The sequence below is a fragment of the Dromiciops gliroides genome, chromosome 4 (assembly GCF_019393635.1).
Source record: "Dromiciops gliroides isolate mDroGli1 chromosome 4, mDroGli1.pri, whole genome shotgun sequence".
Classification (NCBI taxonomy): domain Eukaryota; kingdom Metazoa; phylum Chordata; class Mammalia; order Microbiotheria; family Microbiotheriidae; genus Dromiciops; species Dromiciops gliroides.
The window spans coordinates 471,053,363-471,071,116 of NC_057864.1; the positions used below are offsets into that span (position 1 = coordinate 471,053,363).

General features: G+C 45.6%; 1 protein-coding gene across 1 annotated transcript in view; it reads right to left on the bottom strand.

The window, feature by feature from the left end:
- Window positions 1–8,002: 8,002 nt before the first annotated feature.
- The window catches only part of GALNT17 (polypeptide N-acetylgalactosaminyltransferase 17), a 444,417-nt gene continuing 434,665 nt past the window's right edge, over window positions 8,003–17,754 (bottom strand). The window contains exons 10-11 of the mRNA XM_044005254.1: window positions 10,849–11,016; window positions 8,003–9,664 (exon numbers count right to left, since the gene is read on the bottom strand). Of these exons, the coding sequence (XP_043861189.1) occupies window positions 9,542–9,664; window positions 10,849–11,016 (291 nt within the window). The 3' untranslated portion in view covers window positions 8,003–9,541. The remainder of the gene's footprint in view (window positions 9,665–10,848; window positions 11,017–17,754) is intronic.

The window sequence follows — 17,754 nt, forward strand, 5'->3', positions numbered from 1 at the left end:
CCATGATGGTGGGTTTATACGTATTAACATCAGATCTTGGTCCAAATAATGGTACTCCAGCAACCTGTCACCCCATTCCCTTGTAGGTTAAAGGTTGTTTTTCTCCCTCAATCCTACCTCTGACCTCTTGACCAACTGTCACATTTTAAAACTTTCTAGTTTTCATATCTAACCCTTTACCCCCAGTTCCAGACCCAAGTAGTTCCAGAAAATAAATTCAGAAAGTAGTGTATCCCCAAACCATAATCCCATAGCTCACAAATATTTGCTGTGGTTGACTCAATGCCTCTATAGCCCTAAACCATATATTAACCAGGATACTTGGTCCTATTTGTAATGTTCTTTCTCCTTTGTGCCACCAAGTACCATAATGGCATTTCTCCTTTCTAACACATTATCAGCAGCTCTTAGTTCTATCTGATTTTTAGTTTCCCAGGTTTAGATCATTAGCTGTTTTATAGGTGGCACAGTGCTTAGAGCACAGGGTTTAGAGTCACAAAAACTCAGCAGTTCCCTCATCTGTCAAATGAGCTGGAGAAGGAAATGGGAAACAACTCCAGTATCTTTGCCAAGAAAACCCCAAATGGGGTCATAAAGAGTTGGGCACAATTGAATTGACCCAACAATAACAATCAGCATTCCACTCTCATGCTAAATGGTAACATCTCTCTTACCCATTTTATCTACTGATTGACTGTTAATGGAAGTTATATCAATGGAGGCTCATGAGCTTTACTCTTAGGCATGTAGCAATACAGGGTAACTCTTAGAGTGAGAGGACAAGGGTGTAAGTGATCCAGAAGTGATGCTAATGAGAATTCCTTGAGTTTTTGGAAGGAGAGGAGTTAGCCATTGGGACCTTTTTCACATCTACTATGGTTGATAGAAGAAAGGGAAGGTGTCAATTGCTCATCTGGGGTGGGGAGAGGCAGGAGAGAAGTCATATATTTGTCTGCTATCCCCAAGGCTCAAAGCATTGCTTTTTTGGAGCATATAAGAACTATTAGAAGAGATGATACTTGGGGGTGATAATGATGATGGACAGGGAACCACTGGTAGAAACTCTTCTCTCCCATGCCTCTGAACCCCACACCCTGGCAACCACGACAAATCAGTGCTGAACTCTCCCTAGAGCAGCCACACCAGACCATATTGAGGAGACACTACAGGGCCCTGTGACCTTAATGGTCAGAATCTGACTGTCATTAATGGGAATGCTCAGCATTATTAGGAAATACCATTACTCAGTCTCTGACACAATGTCAATTTTCTCTAAGAAAATAACCCATCAGCAGATTTTTTCCCCCTCAGATTTGTTTTGTTTCTGGCCAGGCTCTCAGGGAACATGCAGAGGCAGAGAATTCTCCACTTAGGATTCATTTTGTTCAGGCTAGGCTAAGATCTCTGTCCAATTACAGGTGAGGCGTTGACATCTGCCCACTCCTGTCCACTGCCTGTCTCAAGGAAGCCAGGCTGTCCTGAAGTTAGAAGTGCATTAACCTCAGCCAGTAACAGTTCTGCTGCACTCTTGTCCCAGAAAGAAATGAAACTCACTGGGCTGTGGACAGAGGCTCTTCTGGGGCTATTCAGGCCCCTCCCCTCTGCCAATCATCCAAGGGAATGCTCACTTTCAGTAATGAGCTAGCACCTCCACAATGCTTTTAGGTTTGCAAAGCACTTTATATGTTATCTCATTTGATCCTCACAACAACCCTGTGAGACAGGTGCTGTGTTTACTCCCATTTTACAAATGAGGAGACTGAGGTGCCACAGACTCATGTCTTTTTAGTCTTTTGCACAGGGTCACATAGTTAGAAAGTGTCTGAGGTGGAATTTGAATTCAGATCTTCCTGACTCTGAGTCCAGGACTCTATCCACTGTGCCAACTATATGATCATAGATTTAGAGCTGAAAGGGACCTTTAGTGGTCAGAAACCAACTTCCTTGTTTTATATTAGGCCAAGAGCAGTTAGGGTTTGCCAGGGGCCACAGAGCTAGTAAGGGTCTGAGGCAGGATTGGAACTCTGGTCTTTCTGAATCCAAGTCCAGTGGTTCATCCAGTGTTCTACCCAAGTCACACACCAGAGCTCCCATTATATGAAGTTGAAATGGAAAGAAGCTCTGTGACTTGGCCTTTCTCATTCCCTCACCCTCACTCTCCCCCTTTATTTCCCCCCAAACACAGAAAGCTTGAAAGCAGGATTAGAAAACAGAGCCCAGGCTTCTATTCCTGTCTTCAGTTCCCTGTACAGTCTCAGGACTTCCTGGTGGCTACTATAGACCAGCACTTAACACTGGACAACGTCCCAGCTTCCAAAGACATCAGCCTCTGAGTGTTTTATCTAGCCAAGGAACTTTTTTAAAAGCAACATTAGAAGAGGCAGAATCAACTATGAAGAAAGAGTGGTAGGAATCAATTCTAACCCTAACAGCCTGCCCACCCACCCACCCACCCACCCACCCCCAACACACAAATAACTTAATGTCTTGTAAAAAATCATTTGAACACTCTGGACCTCTGTTTAGTGACTGAAAAATGAAGATAATGCTTGTTTTTGATAATTTCAAGTTGGAAGTTACCTTAGCATAAATAGGATCCTTAAACATTCTATTATCCTTATCATAGGATAATGAGATACTACTACTACTACTAAGTTTATTGCTTAATGATTTACAAAGCATTTTACATATATTATCTAATTTGAATCTCACAACCACCCTGTGAGGCATTTTCTGTCATCATCTGCATTTTTAGCTAGGAAAATGAGGCAGGGGGCAGCTAGGGTGGTACAGTGGATAAAGCACCAGTCCTGGATTCAGGAGGACCCGAGTTCAAATCCAGATTCAGACCATTGGCACTTACTAGCTGTGTAACCCTGGGCAAGTCACTTAACCCTCATTGCCTCCCCGCCCCAAAAAAAGAAAAACGAGGCAGACAGATTAGGTGACTTGATCACATAGCTCATGAGTATCTCAGGCAGGATTGGAACTTGGGTGTTCCTGATTCCAAGTCCATTACTCTATTCACTATACCACCAAGGATCATGAACTCAGAACTGAAACCTCAGAAGTCAATGAATCCATTACCTTCTTTTTCACCCAGAGAGATGAAAGGGATTTTCTCAAGAGCAGAGAAATAGCAAAGCCAGAATTCCAAGCCAATTCCAACGGCCCAAATCTAGAGCTCTTTTCACCATTCCATGCTGCTCAGTCCTCTTTATCTCCCAGGGAAGCTGTTAAGGTAAAATTAGTTGATGATAGATTGAGGGAGTGCTTTGGAACACAAGTGTAAAGGATTGTGGGTGGCCCCTGGGAAGGTGATTACTCACAGCGCATCTCCAGGTTCCTAATCAGAGCTCTGCTGTTTCCCTTCTCCATCATCCTCCCTGCCACACAGACATGCGACAGGTGGGTCTGACATTAGCATTGAAATAAATGACATCCTAAGAAGAAACTCAGTTCAACAAGGGACACAGATGGATGTGATTCAAAAATGGCGGCTTGGTGGCTTGGACCTTTCTCAAGAAGACCATCTGTGCCTTTCACTGGTATAAAAAAGGGAGAGGGGAAAAAGGCAGGGAGAGTGGGAGAGGATGAGTGTACCAATGTCGAGGGGAGGGGCAGGATGGCATAATAGGTATTGGTCTGGCCTTCCAGTCAGAAAGCCCTGGGTTCAAGTCCTATGTACATAGGCTGTGTGACCTCATACAACTCACTCAACCTCTCATTGCCCCCAGACAGTATTTAAGGCTGTCAACTGATCAATGTATGTCAACCTACACTGGGGAAGCTAAGAAAAAAAATGAAACTATTCCTACTCTCAAGGTGTTTAAATTCTGTCAAAGGGGGTGGCATTTAGACACAAGTACACACATGAATATGTACACAAAATTAAAAGGCAGTGTGGTTAGGGAGGGCACTAGCAGGTGGGGGTGGGGAGGGACCAGGGAAGGAGATGATGCTTGAGCTGCTTCTTGAAGGAAATGAAGGATTATATATATTCCAGGCTTGGGGGAATGGCCCGTGCAAATATCCAGAGGCCAGAGATGAGTGTTGTGTGTGAGGGGCAGAGATCAAGACAGTTTACCTGCACTGCTGAGTGGGGGAAGGAGAGGAATACATAGTGAGGCTGGAAAGGTAAGTTGGGGCCAAATTGGATCAAACTTTAAAAAATTAAATATTTTATCATTTATCCAGGAGTTCATCAGGAGTCACTGGAGTTCATAGAATAGGTAAGTGACATAGTCATCACTGTAGTTAAGGAAAATATTTTGGGCAGCTAGGTAACGGGTTGATTAAACTGGAGACATGAAGACATAGGTCATTGTAATATTCCAGGTTAGAAGATCTAAATTAGGTTGGTGACTGATTATGTGAGTAGAGAAAAGGATTTGGCTGTGAAGACTTGGCCAATGATTAGATATGGGGTGGGGGTGGGGGTGGGGGTGAGGGAGAGTCAGAGTTCAGGATAGCATCAAGGTCCCAAACTTGGGATGATGTTGCCAGTGACAGAAACTGGGAGGTTTGGTAGAGAGGTATTTTGGGGGAAAGATAAAGAGTTCTGTTTTCAACATGTTGATCCTGAAATGTCTCCAGGATATCTAGTTTGAGACGTCCCAAAGAGAGTGCTATGCAAATGGAGTTCAGAAAAGAGATCGGGCTGGATAGCCAGATTTGAGAGTCGTCAACATGACAATTAAATCCAAGGAAACTGATGAGGTCACCCAGAGAGAGTAGAAAGAAAGAGGACTGGGACAGAGTCCTGGGTTAATATCATATCAATGATAAGCCAGCAAAAGAGACCAAGAACAAATGGTCAGAAAAATAGGAGAAACAGGAGACAATAGTATCTTGAAACCCCAGAAAGAAGGTGGTCAACTGCATCCAATACAGCAGAGTTGAGAAGGATGAATGCAGAAGACCATAATATTTGGCAATTAAGAGATTGATATCTTGGGTAACTTTGGAGAGAACTGTTTCAGTTGGAAGCCAAATTGCATGGGGTGAGGAGTGCTTGAGGCAATAGGAAGTAGAGGCAATGAGTGTAGACAAATTTTTTTTTTCTAGGAGTTTGACTAAGAAAGGGAGGAGATAGAGGATAATAGCTTGGGAGGAGGTGGATATATATAGATTACTTTTAAGGATGGAAGAGCCTTGGGCCTTTTTAAAAGCCAACAAGGGAAGGAATCCAAAGAAGGGGAGAGATTGAAGTTTAGAGAGGGGTGGGACTATTCCAGGAGATAGTCTTCTGAGGATACTGCAGGAGATGGGATCAAGGGCACAAGTGGATGGATTAGTCTTGGTAAGAAAGGCTACCAGGAGGAAAAAAGGCTAGATTAGCAGATGATATGCAGGGGTTTTGAGATGAAGAGAAAGACCGAAGAAAGAGCTTTAGATAAATGGTCTGATTTATCTCAGTAAACTAGGAAATGAGGTCTTTAGCAGAGAGGAGACTGTGTGGGAGGCTTAAGGTGATAGGTAGTTTCTGTGGGGAGTAATAGGGCACCCTTCAACTGGAAAAGGACAGTTGAGGTTAAATAATAAGATCAGTCCCTTGATTTCTTCCACTTTCCTTCAGCAATATGTGGAGGAGGTGGGTGGTGGGGTGGATACATTCCAGGATTGGGGTTTGGGGAGCGAGGCACAGTGACAGCATGGAGGAGGAAGGCAAGGAATTTGGGAGTAGACTATAATGTGGAGCTAGATTTGACAACTTTAGAGTTGAGGTTGGTAAGCAAGGAAAGCAATAGCCCAAGAAGGTTCTGATTAGTGACTAATCCTGACTGAGGTAGAATGGAGGAGTAGATCATGAGGAGGTTAGGGTGTTGGAAGGAGCATCATCATGCCTGCTGAAGTCTCTGGTGTCAGCAAAGTATTGGAAGCACCTGAAGTAGATAGACTACAAGGAATCACAATCAACAATCATTTATCAAGCACTGATTCTATGGCCGGCACTGTGATAGACGCTGGCGATACAAAAGAGGGGAGGGATCCCTCCTTTCAAGGAGTTTGATCCATGTAGGGTGAAAGAAATATTAATAGACTGAACTTTAAATCATGCGATGGAGGCATAGGGAATCTGGAAGTGGGGGTGGTGAGCAAAGAGGATTCCAACTCTCTTTTTTGTTGGGAGGTATGAGGGAGTTAGCTGGTGCTAAAGAGAAGGACCAGGGGCGCAGCAGCATCTGGGGGAATCCAGGTCTCTGGGACGACCGGTAGAGGGAAAAAAATGAAGAGATCCAGAATGAAGGGACATTTATTCATGATGGAATGGGAAGGCCAGAGGGCACGATGGAAGGGCCGGGATGGGTACGGCTGAGGAGGATGGTGATGAGGGAAGAGGAGGTGGGGCTTGGGGATAGTTCAGTCCTACGTAGTTGATAATTAAATAATACTAATCATAGGGGAAATAGTGGAGAGCAGATGAATTGGAATATTCCGTCTTCATGGGGTAGTATTACAGGACTGGGGCCTGATGTAGTGTGGGCGGCACGTCTGCTGGGGACACAGCATGTATGAGGAAGCTGGATCCTCTGGGGGGGGGGGGCGGTGCAGCACGGTGTTGTAGGGATCGGGCAGTTATGGGATCCTGGTCCTCCGTGTCTTTGCTTGAGTTCTCTGTATTTTTCCCATTCCTGCTTTGCTGTCTATTCTACAAGATTAGGAAGATGCGTCCGTCCCATGAGTAGACTCACCATTCATTAGTGAGAGGAGTGATACAGTAATATGGTACTCCCCAGGTTAGACACCCAGGCCCCTACTTTTCCCGAAGAAGAGAAGGGAAGGGGAGAAGCATTGATTAAGTGCCTACTCTGTGCCAGACGCTGTGCCAGGTGCTTTACAAATATTTCATTTGATCCTCACAGGTGGTATTATGATCCCCATTTTGTAGTTGGAGAAACTGAGGCAGAGGTTAAATGATTTGCTCAAAGTCAAACAGCTACTTTATATCTGAGGCTGGATTTGAATTGAGGTCTTCCCGACTCCAGGCCTGGTGCTCTCTCCATTGGACCACCCAGCCCCATTTCCTCCCAAGGCCACATAAGTGTCAGAGACAGAATTTGGACCTGGGTCCTCTAACTCCAAGCCAAGGATTTTTTCCCCGCTGCATCCTTTTTTTTCATGGCACGTCGCTTGTCCTTCTTAGCTTTTACTAAATCTTTCCCCTTCTTTTCCTCATTAGCCCTTTGTCCAGATCATAGGCATCATCCCTGGGGCAGTGAATGGAATTGAATTGATGGGTACGTCTTCCCCTCCCACCCCCCACCCCCCAAGAAGCAGGAGGGGATACCCAAGACAAACTCCAGTCACGCTTGGTTTTGGTAACTGCTAAAACATGTTTATTTCACAAGGGATGATGCAACAGCTAATAAGAAAGAGTCCAACTCTACCCTGAACGCCTCACTCGGCAATCCAGGTCTCCTACAGGGATGCAATTCCTGGGAAGGGGAAAACAGAGCAAAGAGAATGGAGAGATGGGGACTGTATAGGAAGGGATCCTGCCAAGCCTGAGGCTGTCAGAGGCTTTCTCCAAGTCATCAGTTGCCATTGAGGGGACTTGTGTTTCTGTCTGGTAGAACTTGGCCTTGGGGGGGGAGCCTCAGCCACCCAACCCCTGCCTCAGGCGTCCTTGTCCCAAGCCAGGTGAAAAGGTGAAGCAGCAAACCCAGCGGCACTTAGACCTACATTTCCTAAACACGATCGCACGCGCACACACACACACATGTGCATACACAGGCATACACACTCATACACACACATGCATATACACACGCACATGCACACTCACGCGCACACACACATGTGCATACACAGGCATACACACTCATACACACACGTGCATATACACACGCACATGCACACTCACGCGCACACACACACATGTGCATACACAGGCATACACACTCATACACACATGCATATACACACGCACATGCACACTCATGCGCACACACATGTGCATACACAGACATACACACACGTGCATATACACACGCACACGCACACGCACACTCACGTGTACACACACACACACACACACGCACACACATATATATTAACTTTAATTTATAAGTGTACCCTAACCAGAGGGCATCAGAAAAATTATTACTCCTAAGACAGGAAATCGCTGCCTTCTCCATCCTCTGCAGAGCTTGGGATGGAAGTATAGACACAGGCATAAAACAGCTTTAGTATACACAGCCCCATAGTGCCCGACCTCCCCAGGGGACTGCTGGGTGGGCCCCGGCCCCAGGGTTCTGGCCTTAAGTCTGAGCACCAGATCCTGAGGTCCTGAGGGCACAAGGGAAACAGGTCTCCAGGTCCAGATAGCGGAGCAGGCTACGATGAGTGAGGACTCCTCTCTCAAGTAGGGGGAATGGGGCTGCCTTTTCTTCCTTCTCCTCCTCCTCCTCTTCCAGCACATATGGAAATACTCATCCAAGTTCCTGCTCAGCAGTCCTCAACACATGGAACATTACGATTTGATCGACTGTAGGTAACCGAGACCCAGCAATAGGGGCCATCAGGAGCTGATTTTCCCTTCTCCAGCCCAAGTAAGACAAGAGGCACCCTTTCTCATCTGCCACCAGCTGGCTTCTTTACTTCCATGAAGGAGGGGCTAAAAAGTCCCAAGAAACAAAGGGAGGCCCAGCTTGGCAGAACCCACACGGCAAGCATTTACCCATTAAGCTCCCAGAACACCCAGTTTCCTTCCGGCCTCTCTGGAAACACCCATCGTAAGCTGGGCCCAGCAGCAGAGACAGAGACCATGTGGAAGGGCTCTGTAGAGAAGGAGCATTCTGGGACAAGGGCATGTTTCAGGACCAAAGTGGACTGAAGGCCCTGCTGGCTTCCCTAGGGTAGGCATGAGGGGCAACAGATTTGGGAGGAATTTAGCACCTTTCTTCCAGAAAGGCTGAGGAGCAGATGCCAAAGCTGCCTAGCACATTCACAGACAGAAGTGGAATCTAGCTCCTATAGTGAAATACTAGAAAGAGACGTGAGAGAAGCACTGGTCCAAAGGGAAGAACGTTCTTTGTCTCTTCAGATTGGGATTCTTTTCCTGTGTGTGTGTGTGTGTGTGTGTGTGTGTGTGTGTGTGTGCTGAGAGAGAAGGAGAAAGAAGGTGGTGGAGAGTTTCTTTTCTTTGAATGGTCAGCATCCCTGGCCGCAGACACAGCAGCAGGTTTTTTAGAGCTGAGAGGAAGGATGCTTTCCTAGATCAAGGCTGAGATGCCCCAGTGAGAGATTCTAAGCAAGCCCATCCAGGGATTGTCTGGTCCAGGTGGGTTCCTTCCAAAAGAAGCTTCATTGTTTGATGAGAAGGAGGCAGGAAGGGAGCAGACGATTGGATACCCCACCAGCTTCCCCACCCAGGAGAGATGAAGGGGCCCCACAGAAGACCCCAGAAGGTCACCAAAGCCCCTGCCTGGCCCTTGATTTCTCTCCCAGGCTCTGGAAGAGATACATGCTCTTTGAAAGACAGCATGGGGGAGCCAAGGCATGTTCTGTAGGGCAGGGCTCCCCAGCTTCCCCTGATCTATTTTATGAAGTTTTTAATCGTCCATCTTTGTCCTGTGCAGCTACGGAGGATAAGGTCGATGCTGGGTCGGCTCTCGACTTCAAGGCAGCGGCCTGTCCCCTTATTCATGATCGCTCCATTCTGCAGAGAAAGACACAGACAGGGACAGAGATAGAGGCAGAGACAGAGAGAGTCAGAGAGAAGGGGGAGAGAGAGAAATGGACAGAAACAGAGAAGGAGAGAGATAGAGACGGAGAGAGACAGAGAGAGATAAAGAAAGGGAAAGAGAAAGACAAAGAGAGAAAAGAAGAATCAGGGGAGGGGAAAGAGAAATGGAGAGACAGAGGGAGAGAGAGAGAGAGAAGGGGAGAAGCGGGGACAAAAAAGGGAAAGGGGGTAGAAAGGAGAGACATGGGCTTATCAATGGCATGGAGAGCGAATGGTCGATCTCACCACATAATTTGCACAAAGAATCAATGCCAGAGTCAAGACCCCTGTATTTCCATCATGCTGGCTTCTTAGGGGCTCTTTTCCTGAGCACAGAGCAGAGTTATCTATATACTCCTTCCTTACCAGCATCAGGATTTAAAAAAAAAAAAGATTTTTTATTGATGGTTTTTATTTTTGCCTCACCAAGATTTTCCTGTCTCCCCGCCCCACCCCCCACCCCAGATCGCCAATTCCTTCCGACAAAGAATTTCTAGATTTTTTTTTTTAATGTGGTATCCAGAACTGGACCCAGACTAAGAGCTGAGTGGAATGCTAATATGTTGAAAATGATTCTCTTAGGATGGTGACTCATCATGGTGCAGAGAAGGAAAAAAAAGGCCTGGGTTAGGAGCCAGGAGAACTAGATTTGAGCCTGGGCTCTGATTGGCCAGTCAGTAATCACATGGCTATGTGACCTTGGCAAAGTCATTACCTCTTTGGACTATATTTTTTTTCCACACGATTCAGAAAGAAATAATGATGATAATAATTACATTAATATTCATCGCAATAAGAACATTTATATAGGGCTTTCAGGTTTGAAAGATACTTTATTTGCAGGATGTCCCAAAAGTCTTAGAGCATTTTTATGCTTTAAAAGCTTTTGAGACCATCTGTGTTTTATCCTATTTGATCCCCACAAGAACCTCGTGAGTGGGCATGATGTTATTATCTCCATTTTACAAGAGGTTAAGTGACTTGCCCTGGGCCACAAAGCTAGTGACTGTCTAAGGCAGAATTCAAACTCAGGTCTTCCTATATCCCAGTCCAGTGTTCCAGATCCTGTCACCTGGATATAATTAGTACTGAGAAAGGGGTAAGGGAGAGCATCTAACCTGTATGAAATTCCAGCGTTTGTGTAGGCTGCTCTTGACCTTGTCACAGTCCAGGAGTTGGGGAAAACGGCTCTTGGAGTTGTCCACAAGGCATCGGGTGTCTGGCAGGAGGGTCGTGGTCCCCAGAGCGCCCAGGTGCAGGAAGCCTTCCCTGGTGTAGCGGGCGAGCTGGGGAAATGACGCTGGTTGAGCTGAATGCCACTGGATGGCAAAGCTAAGAAGCCCAAGGGATAGCCATCCTGCCCTAAACGTGAGACTGGACATATCCAGCACCCACCTCCAGAACCCCAGCCCTGATCTATCTGGAGTATCCAACATGTTTGGTTAAACAGAAAAACCATCCCACAACTGCCCCACCCCCACATACACTTTTTTCCAATAGGACCACATTTTTTCCCTGTTCTGAGCAATGAGCCTAGAGCCAGGAAGACCTGAATTCAAATCCTCAGATCTGAGGAATCTCCTTAGTCAGATGAAATCCACAACAAGAAACATGATCCAACAGAAGAGACTGAGAACAAGGAGACAGCAGGAAGGGTGTGGTCCACAAGAATGGAGATGGAGAAGAGGCAGTTGGGTTTAGCAATGAAAGGATTAAGATGGCTAGTAACCCTGGAGAGAGAGTCTGGATGGAATATCATCCCCGTTCTCCCAGAGCTCACGTTCTGATGGGGAATCAACACACCCAGAAGGCTTCAGCCACAAGTTAGATGGGAAGTTTCCTGAGGGTACGCTGGCCAATAGGTGGTAATGCATCTTCCTAGATGTCATTCCATTAATAAAACCATATATGGGGGCGGCTAGGTGGCGCAATGGCTAGAACACTGGCCCTGGATTCAGGAGGACCTGAGTTCAAATCTGGCCTCAAACACTTGACACTTACTAGCTGTGTGACTCTGGGCAAGTCACTTAACCCCCATTGCCTTACCAAAAACAAACAAAAACAAAAAAACATATATGTTTCTGATATTCAAGCATCTGCCAATGCCAGGAACTTTGGTGAGAAGGTTGGAAGCCATATGGCAAGGGGATGAGGAATAAATGAGGAATGAGGCAACATGTTTCAATGGCTTTTTCAAAGAGATGGGTTGTTGGAGGAAAGACAAAGACCAGTACCTTGACTGTACGGCATGGTCAAGTGAAGACCTTTCTGAGGATGAGAGTGACTCAGGAATGAGTATAGGAATGTGTGTAGCAGTGGGGATGGTAGATAAGGAGAAGATGAGGGTGTGAGAGAGAGATGATTATAGGAGCAATCTACTAGAGAAGACAGGATAGGATGCACAAATGGTTACCTTGACAACAGACTGGAGCAAAAGGAGATGGAATAAGGGATCATATCATGTTAGTTTGATAGGGAAGCTAAGGGAGAAAGAGCTCAAGGTGAATAGCATGTTTTGGTAAAGTATAAGGTGGGGATGGCGAGATTGAAACACTGGATTAAAAGGAAAGGGGTAGGAGTTTTGTGGGAGGCTTAGAGAAAAAGTTTGGACTGTTCACAATGGGTTATGCCTTAGAGACTGTTGCTGTTAAGTAGTTTCAGCTATGTCTGACTCTTCGTGACACCATTTGGGGTTTTCTCGGCAGAGAAACTAGAGTGGTTTGCCATTTCCTTCTCCAGCTCATTTGACATATGAGGAAACTGAGGCAAACAGTGACTTGTCCAGCGTCACACAGTTAGTAAGTGTCTGAGGCCAGATTTGATTTCAGGTCTTCCTGATTCCAGGGCTCTATCCACTGAGCCACCTAGATGCTGAGTAAATTATGGAGGAGTAAACAGAATTGCCTCCCCACAAAGTAGGGGGGCAGTCAAGATAAATGGCAACAATAACAATAAATCAGCATTTATATAACACATTAAGGGTTGCAAAGCACTTTATACATGTTCTCCTCTCTCTCTCTCTCTCTCTCTCTCTCTCTCTCTCTCTCTCTCTCTCTCATTTGATTCTCATGTCAATACCAAGAGTTAAGTGCCTATTATTATCTCCATTTTACAGATGAGGAAACTGAGGCAGTTAGGGGGGAAGTGATTTGCTCAGGGTCACACAGCTAGTAAGTATTGGAGGCTGGATTTGAACTCATGTTTTCCTGACTCCCTGCCCAGGGCTCTATTCCTCTACACCATTTGAAGTGGACTCAGGCAAGATGGTGGTTTGACTTCCTTCAGCACCATTTAGCAGAAGATAAGTAAGAGTAGAGAAGGCAGACTGTAAGAATAATCCAGGTTTGGAACTGGCCAAGGGATAGGTCCCTTAGCTTGTCAGTGCTGCATCCAAGTCTCTAAAATGAGGAACTGTCCAAACAATTCACTGCTGAATTTCCCCCTTAGCATTTTCTCTTTAAGAATTCCCTGCAATGATGAAATCAGTGTTCTAGCCCTTCAATAAAAAGCACACATTACCAGTCCCTGTTTTGGTGTCTTGTTCCCTTGCAAGACTGTGAGCTATGTGAAGGTGGAGAGTGTGTCCTTGCTGCCCTTTTTATCTCCCCCAGTGTCTAATACAAGGCTCTCCATGTGGTGTTTTAGCTGCTCCATGGCTTAGCAGATGACTGGACTTTGATTCAGGAAAACCTGAGTTCAAGTCCAGCCTCAGACACTTCCTAGCTCTGTGACCCTGGAATAAGTCATTTAACTCAAGTCTCCTCATTTCTTAAAGGGGGACAATAATAACACCTGTCCTACTGGGTTGTGTGAGGAGGAAAGAATGAATCATTTATTAAGCATTTACTATATGCTAAGTGCTGGGCACACAGATAGAAAAAAAAACACTCCATTGTTCTCAAGGAGCTCCCATTTTAATAAATGAGACAATAAATATGGAAGGATTGAAGTGTGATCAGATGAAGAAGTCCCATGGTCCTTAGAGAATAGTGGAAAAGTAGATGTCAATATGTCTCCTTTAATGTTGTTAAACTAGAGTGCTGCATAAATGCTAGCTATTAATGTTAACGAGTGTTTGTTGAATGAATGAATGAATTAGCCATTTGCATGTCCTTGGCTTCCAGTTATCTTCTGGTGACTCTATCCAACATGGTCCTCAGGTTAAATCATGGTGGCTGGTGGGAGTTACCCAGAACTGGTGGGGCCAGTCTTTCATTCATCTGGGTGACCCAGACCTCTTCTACCTCCCCTCTGCTTCCCAACCAAACTCAAAGAAATACTGTTTCAACTTCCTTTCCTCTTCTTTTCACTCACTTCTCAATCTCTCACCATCATAGACCTAGCTGGGCCATCTTCTTATCTATGAAGGGAACAAGGAGGCATCTCTGCTGAAACAGAGAGGTAAATGCAGACCATGGGTCATCTCCTGGCCAAGTCTGAGCCAGGACAGTAGCTACCAGTAATTCCTGAGAGGGAGAAATGGTGGGTCCTGTGCCTTTTAGGGAACTTTGCTCTTAGAGATTAAAGATATAAAACTGATTAATTGCTCTCAAGAAAGATCCAGATTTTAGATGCTTCAAGTCTAAATTAATTTCAGCCCAGAACAATTATGGTGTGGTTTTTGTTGTTGTTGTTGTTGTTGTTGTGTTTTGTTTTTTTCAGGGCAATGAAGGTTAAGTAACTTGCCCAGGGTCATAGAGCTAGTAAGTGTCAAGTGGCTGAGGCTGGATTTGAACTCAGGTCCTTCTGAATCCAGGGCCAGTGATTTATCCACTGCACCACCTAGCTGCCCCCTCAGAACAATTATGAAAGGCAAAAGAGGGAACCATTTCAATGGGGAGAATAGCAGAGCTCTTCCCACTATCAAGCCAAATTTGATCAGATTTAAATTCGCCAAATGAAAAGCAAGAAATGAGACCTGGATGCCTGCTGTACCCAGGTGTTTATTGAAATGGTGAATCAAGTTATTTTTCAGCTGATAATCAAGGATCATTTTGAACATTAATTAAATGAGCATCTCTGTGACCCAGATGTTTAAAGGGAAAGACTAATTCACAGTGGGAGCTTTGGGTATTGTCTGTCTGAAGGCTATCGATCATTTAGCCAACCAATCAATAAGCCCTTATTAAGCATGTGCAATTGTACAAGGGGATACAAAGACCAGAGTGAAACAAGCCCTGCCCTCAAGGAACTTACAATTGAGTCAGGGGGGCAACATGTTGTTGTTGTTGAGTCATTTTCAGTTGTGTCTGATTCCTTGTGACCTCCTTGGCAAAGACACTGGAATGATTTGCCATTTCTTTCTCTGACTTATTTTACAGATGAGTGAACTGAGGCCAATAGGGTGAAGAGACTTGTTCAGAGTCACACAGCTAGTGAGGGTCTGAGGTCAGATTTGAACTCAGGGAGATGAGTCTTCCTGACTCTATCCACTGCACCACCTAGCTGCCCACATGAATGCATTTAAGCAAGAAGTTATAAGTCCAAGGTCATATAGCTAGGATCTTAGATCGGGAGCTGGAAGAGGCCAATCTAGTCTGGCCTTCTCATTTTAGAGATGAGGCAACTGAGGCCCCGGGGTAGTTAAGTCACCTGCTGAATATCACAATGGCAACGTTGGAGGTGTATCAATTTCTTTGCTGGAAAGATCCAATAGTTTCAGATTATGGAGGGCCTTGAATGCCCAGAAAAAAAGAGGCAACTGACCTTGGAAAGGCAAGCTACTAATGACTTTTGAGTAGAAACATGAAGAAGGGAGATGAGTCTGGTGGCAGGAGAAAGGATGGAGAGAATGAGGATGGGGGGACCTGCTAGGAGGCTATGGCAACAGTCAAGGTAGGTGACGGGAGCAGAGGGGAGGGGATGGTTTAGAGAGATGTTACAAAGGCTAAATGGCCAATGGCTGGGAACTGATGAGTGATTGGGTGTGGGAGGGCAGGAAAAGTGGGAGGGTCAAAATATCATCAGAGACTTTGGTGAATGAAGGGTGCTGCCACTGAGAGACCAATGGAGTTAGAAATGGCAGTAGGAGGAAAGATTATTCAACATGTCCAAAATGGAACCCACCATCTCACCTACCCCACCCCATTCCCCTTTTCCTGACTCCCCATTCTCTGTCATGGGCCTCACTACCTTTTGGGGTCCCAGGGTCATAATTTCAGAGACACTGCCCTCCATCCAGCTTGGTCAATTCTAGCTCCATAATATCTGTTGTTTTCATCTCATTCTTTCCTTTCACACATCCATGACTTAGAAGCAACATCACCTCTGGAGTCCAAGAATGTGAGTTCAAATTCCACCCATGATACTTACTACCTGTGTGACCTTGGACAAGGCAACCTCTCTGGGCTTCAGTCTCTGCATCCAAAAAAATGGTGGTGGTAGTGGTGGGAGGGTCTGAGCTATTTTAGTTCCTGGGGCCTTTCCAGTTCTAGATCTTTGAGCCTGTGACCTTAGTCCAGCCTCCTCTGCTCTAAACTTCCTAACTCATCTCCCTGCCTCTAGTCAGTCTAGTCTAGACAGAGTCCTCTCCAATCAGTCCGCTGGCTTCCTTCAAGTTCCAGATAAAACCCCACCTTCTCTAGGAAGCCTTCCCCAACCCCTATTAATTCTAGTGCCTTCCCTCCATTATTTCCTATTTATCCAGCATCAGTTGTTGGTGAATATCTTTTTGTTGTCTCTCCCATTAGATTGTGAGCTCGTCAAATGCAGGGACTGTCTTTTGCCTCTTTTATTTTTTATATCCCCAGCATTTAGAATAGTGCCTGGCACATAGTAGGTGCTTTATAAATGCCTAGTGGATGGTGACCTTGAGAGCACAGAGTTATTTTTCATGCCATAATGGGGCATCAGGATAGCCATGGGCAAGTCCTACTTTCACATCTGAGTACAACATGGTTGTCAGGCTGGGATAAATCTTTACATCCTTTTAAAATCACTGGAAAAGGATCACATTGCTATCAGTTACTTATGCCTCAATGCAAGGCAACTGAATATTAGCTTTTTACCAAGGGCAGGTAAGGGGAGATACTAGTTTTATTGTTTAGGTATTTTTCAGTTGTGTCCAACTCTTTGTGATCCCATTTGAGGCCTTCTTGGCAGAGATATTGGAGTGGTTTGCTTCCCCAGCTCATTTTATAGATGAGGAAACTGAAGCAAACGGGGGTAGGTGGCTTGCCCAGGGTCACGAAGTTAGTAAGTGTCTGAGGACAGATTTGAACTCAGGAAGATGAGTCTTCCTGACTCCTGGTCCATTGCTCTGTGCACTATGGCGCCACCTAGCTGTGCTTGTTACAGTTTTAGTATACCCATACATTGGGCAGCTAGGTGGTGCAGTAGTGGATGAAACACTGGCCTTGGATTCAGGAAGACCTGAGTTCAAATCCGGCCTCAGACACTTGACACTTACTAGCTGTGTGACCCTGGGCAAGTCACTTCACCCTGTTTGCCTCAGTTTCCCCATCTGTCCAATGAGCTAGAAAAGGAAATGGTGACATGCTCTAGTGTCTCTGCCCAGAAAACCTCAAATGGGATCAAGGAGAGTGAGGCACAACTGAAAAAAAAAATGACTGAAAAACAAAATCCTCATTTGTAAAGTGAGGGGGATGGACTTAATGACCTCTAATGACCCTCCAAGACCTTCATCTCTGAGCCTATGATTCTAAGTAGAATCACAGGCTTGGGGGCCCATGGGACCCGAGCAGGCTGGATCACCCCCCAGCTTGCTCTAGAGACCCACAGACCAACAGGATCCCTGTTTCCCAAACATCCATGTATAAAATCTACAGCTCCAAACCCCGAGGAGGCCATCCCAGAGTTACACTAATGTCCACACAGAGACTGGAGACTGTGAGCATCCCAGCCCTGTGGCCCTCATCACCCCGTCCCTGTCTGTGCAGCGGACAGCCTCCTCCAAAGTCTGTCTTCTCCAGGACTAAACAGACTGCTCTAAAGAGCATCAGCCGGTGCTGAGGCTTAGATCGATTGGCTTCTAATTAGCGAAGCTGGGACAGGATCTGAAGCAG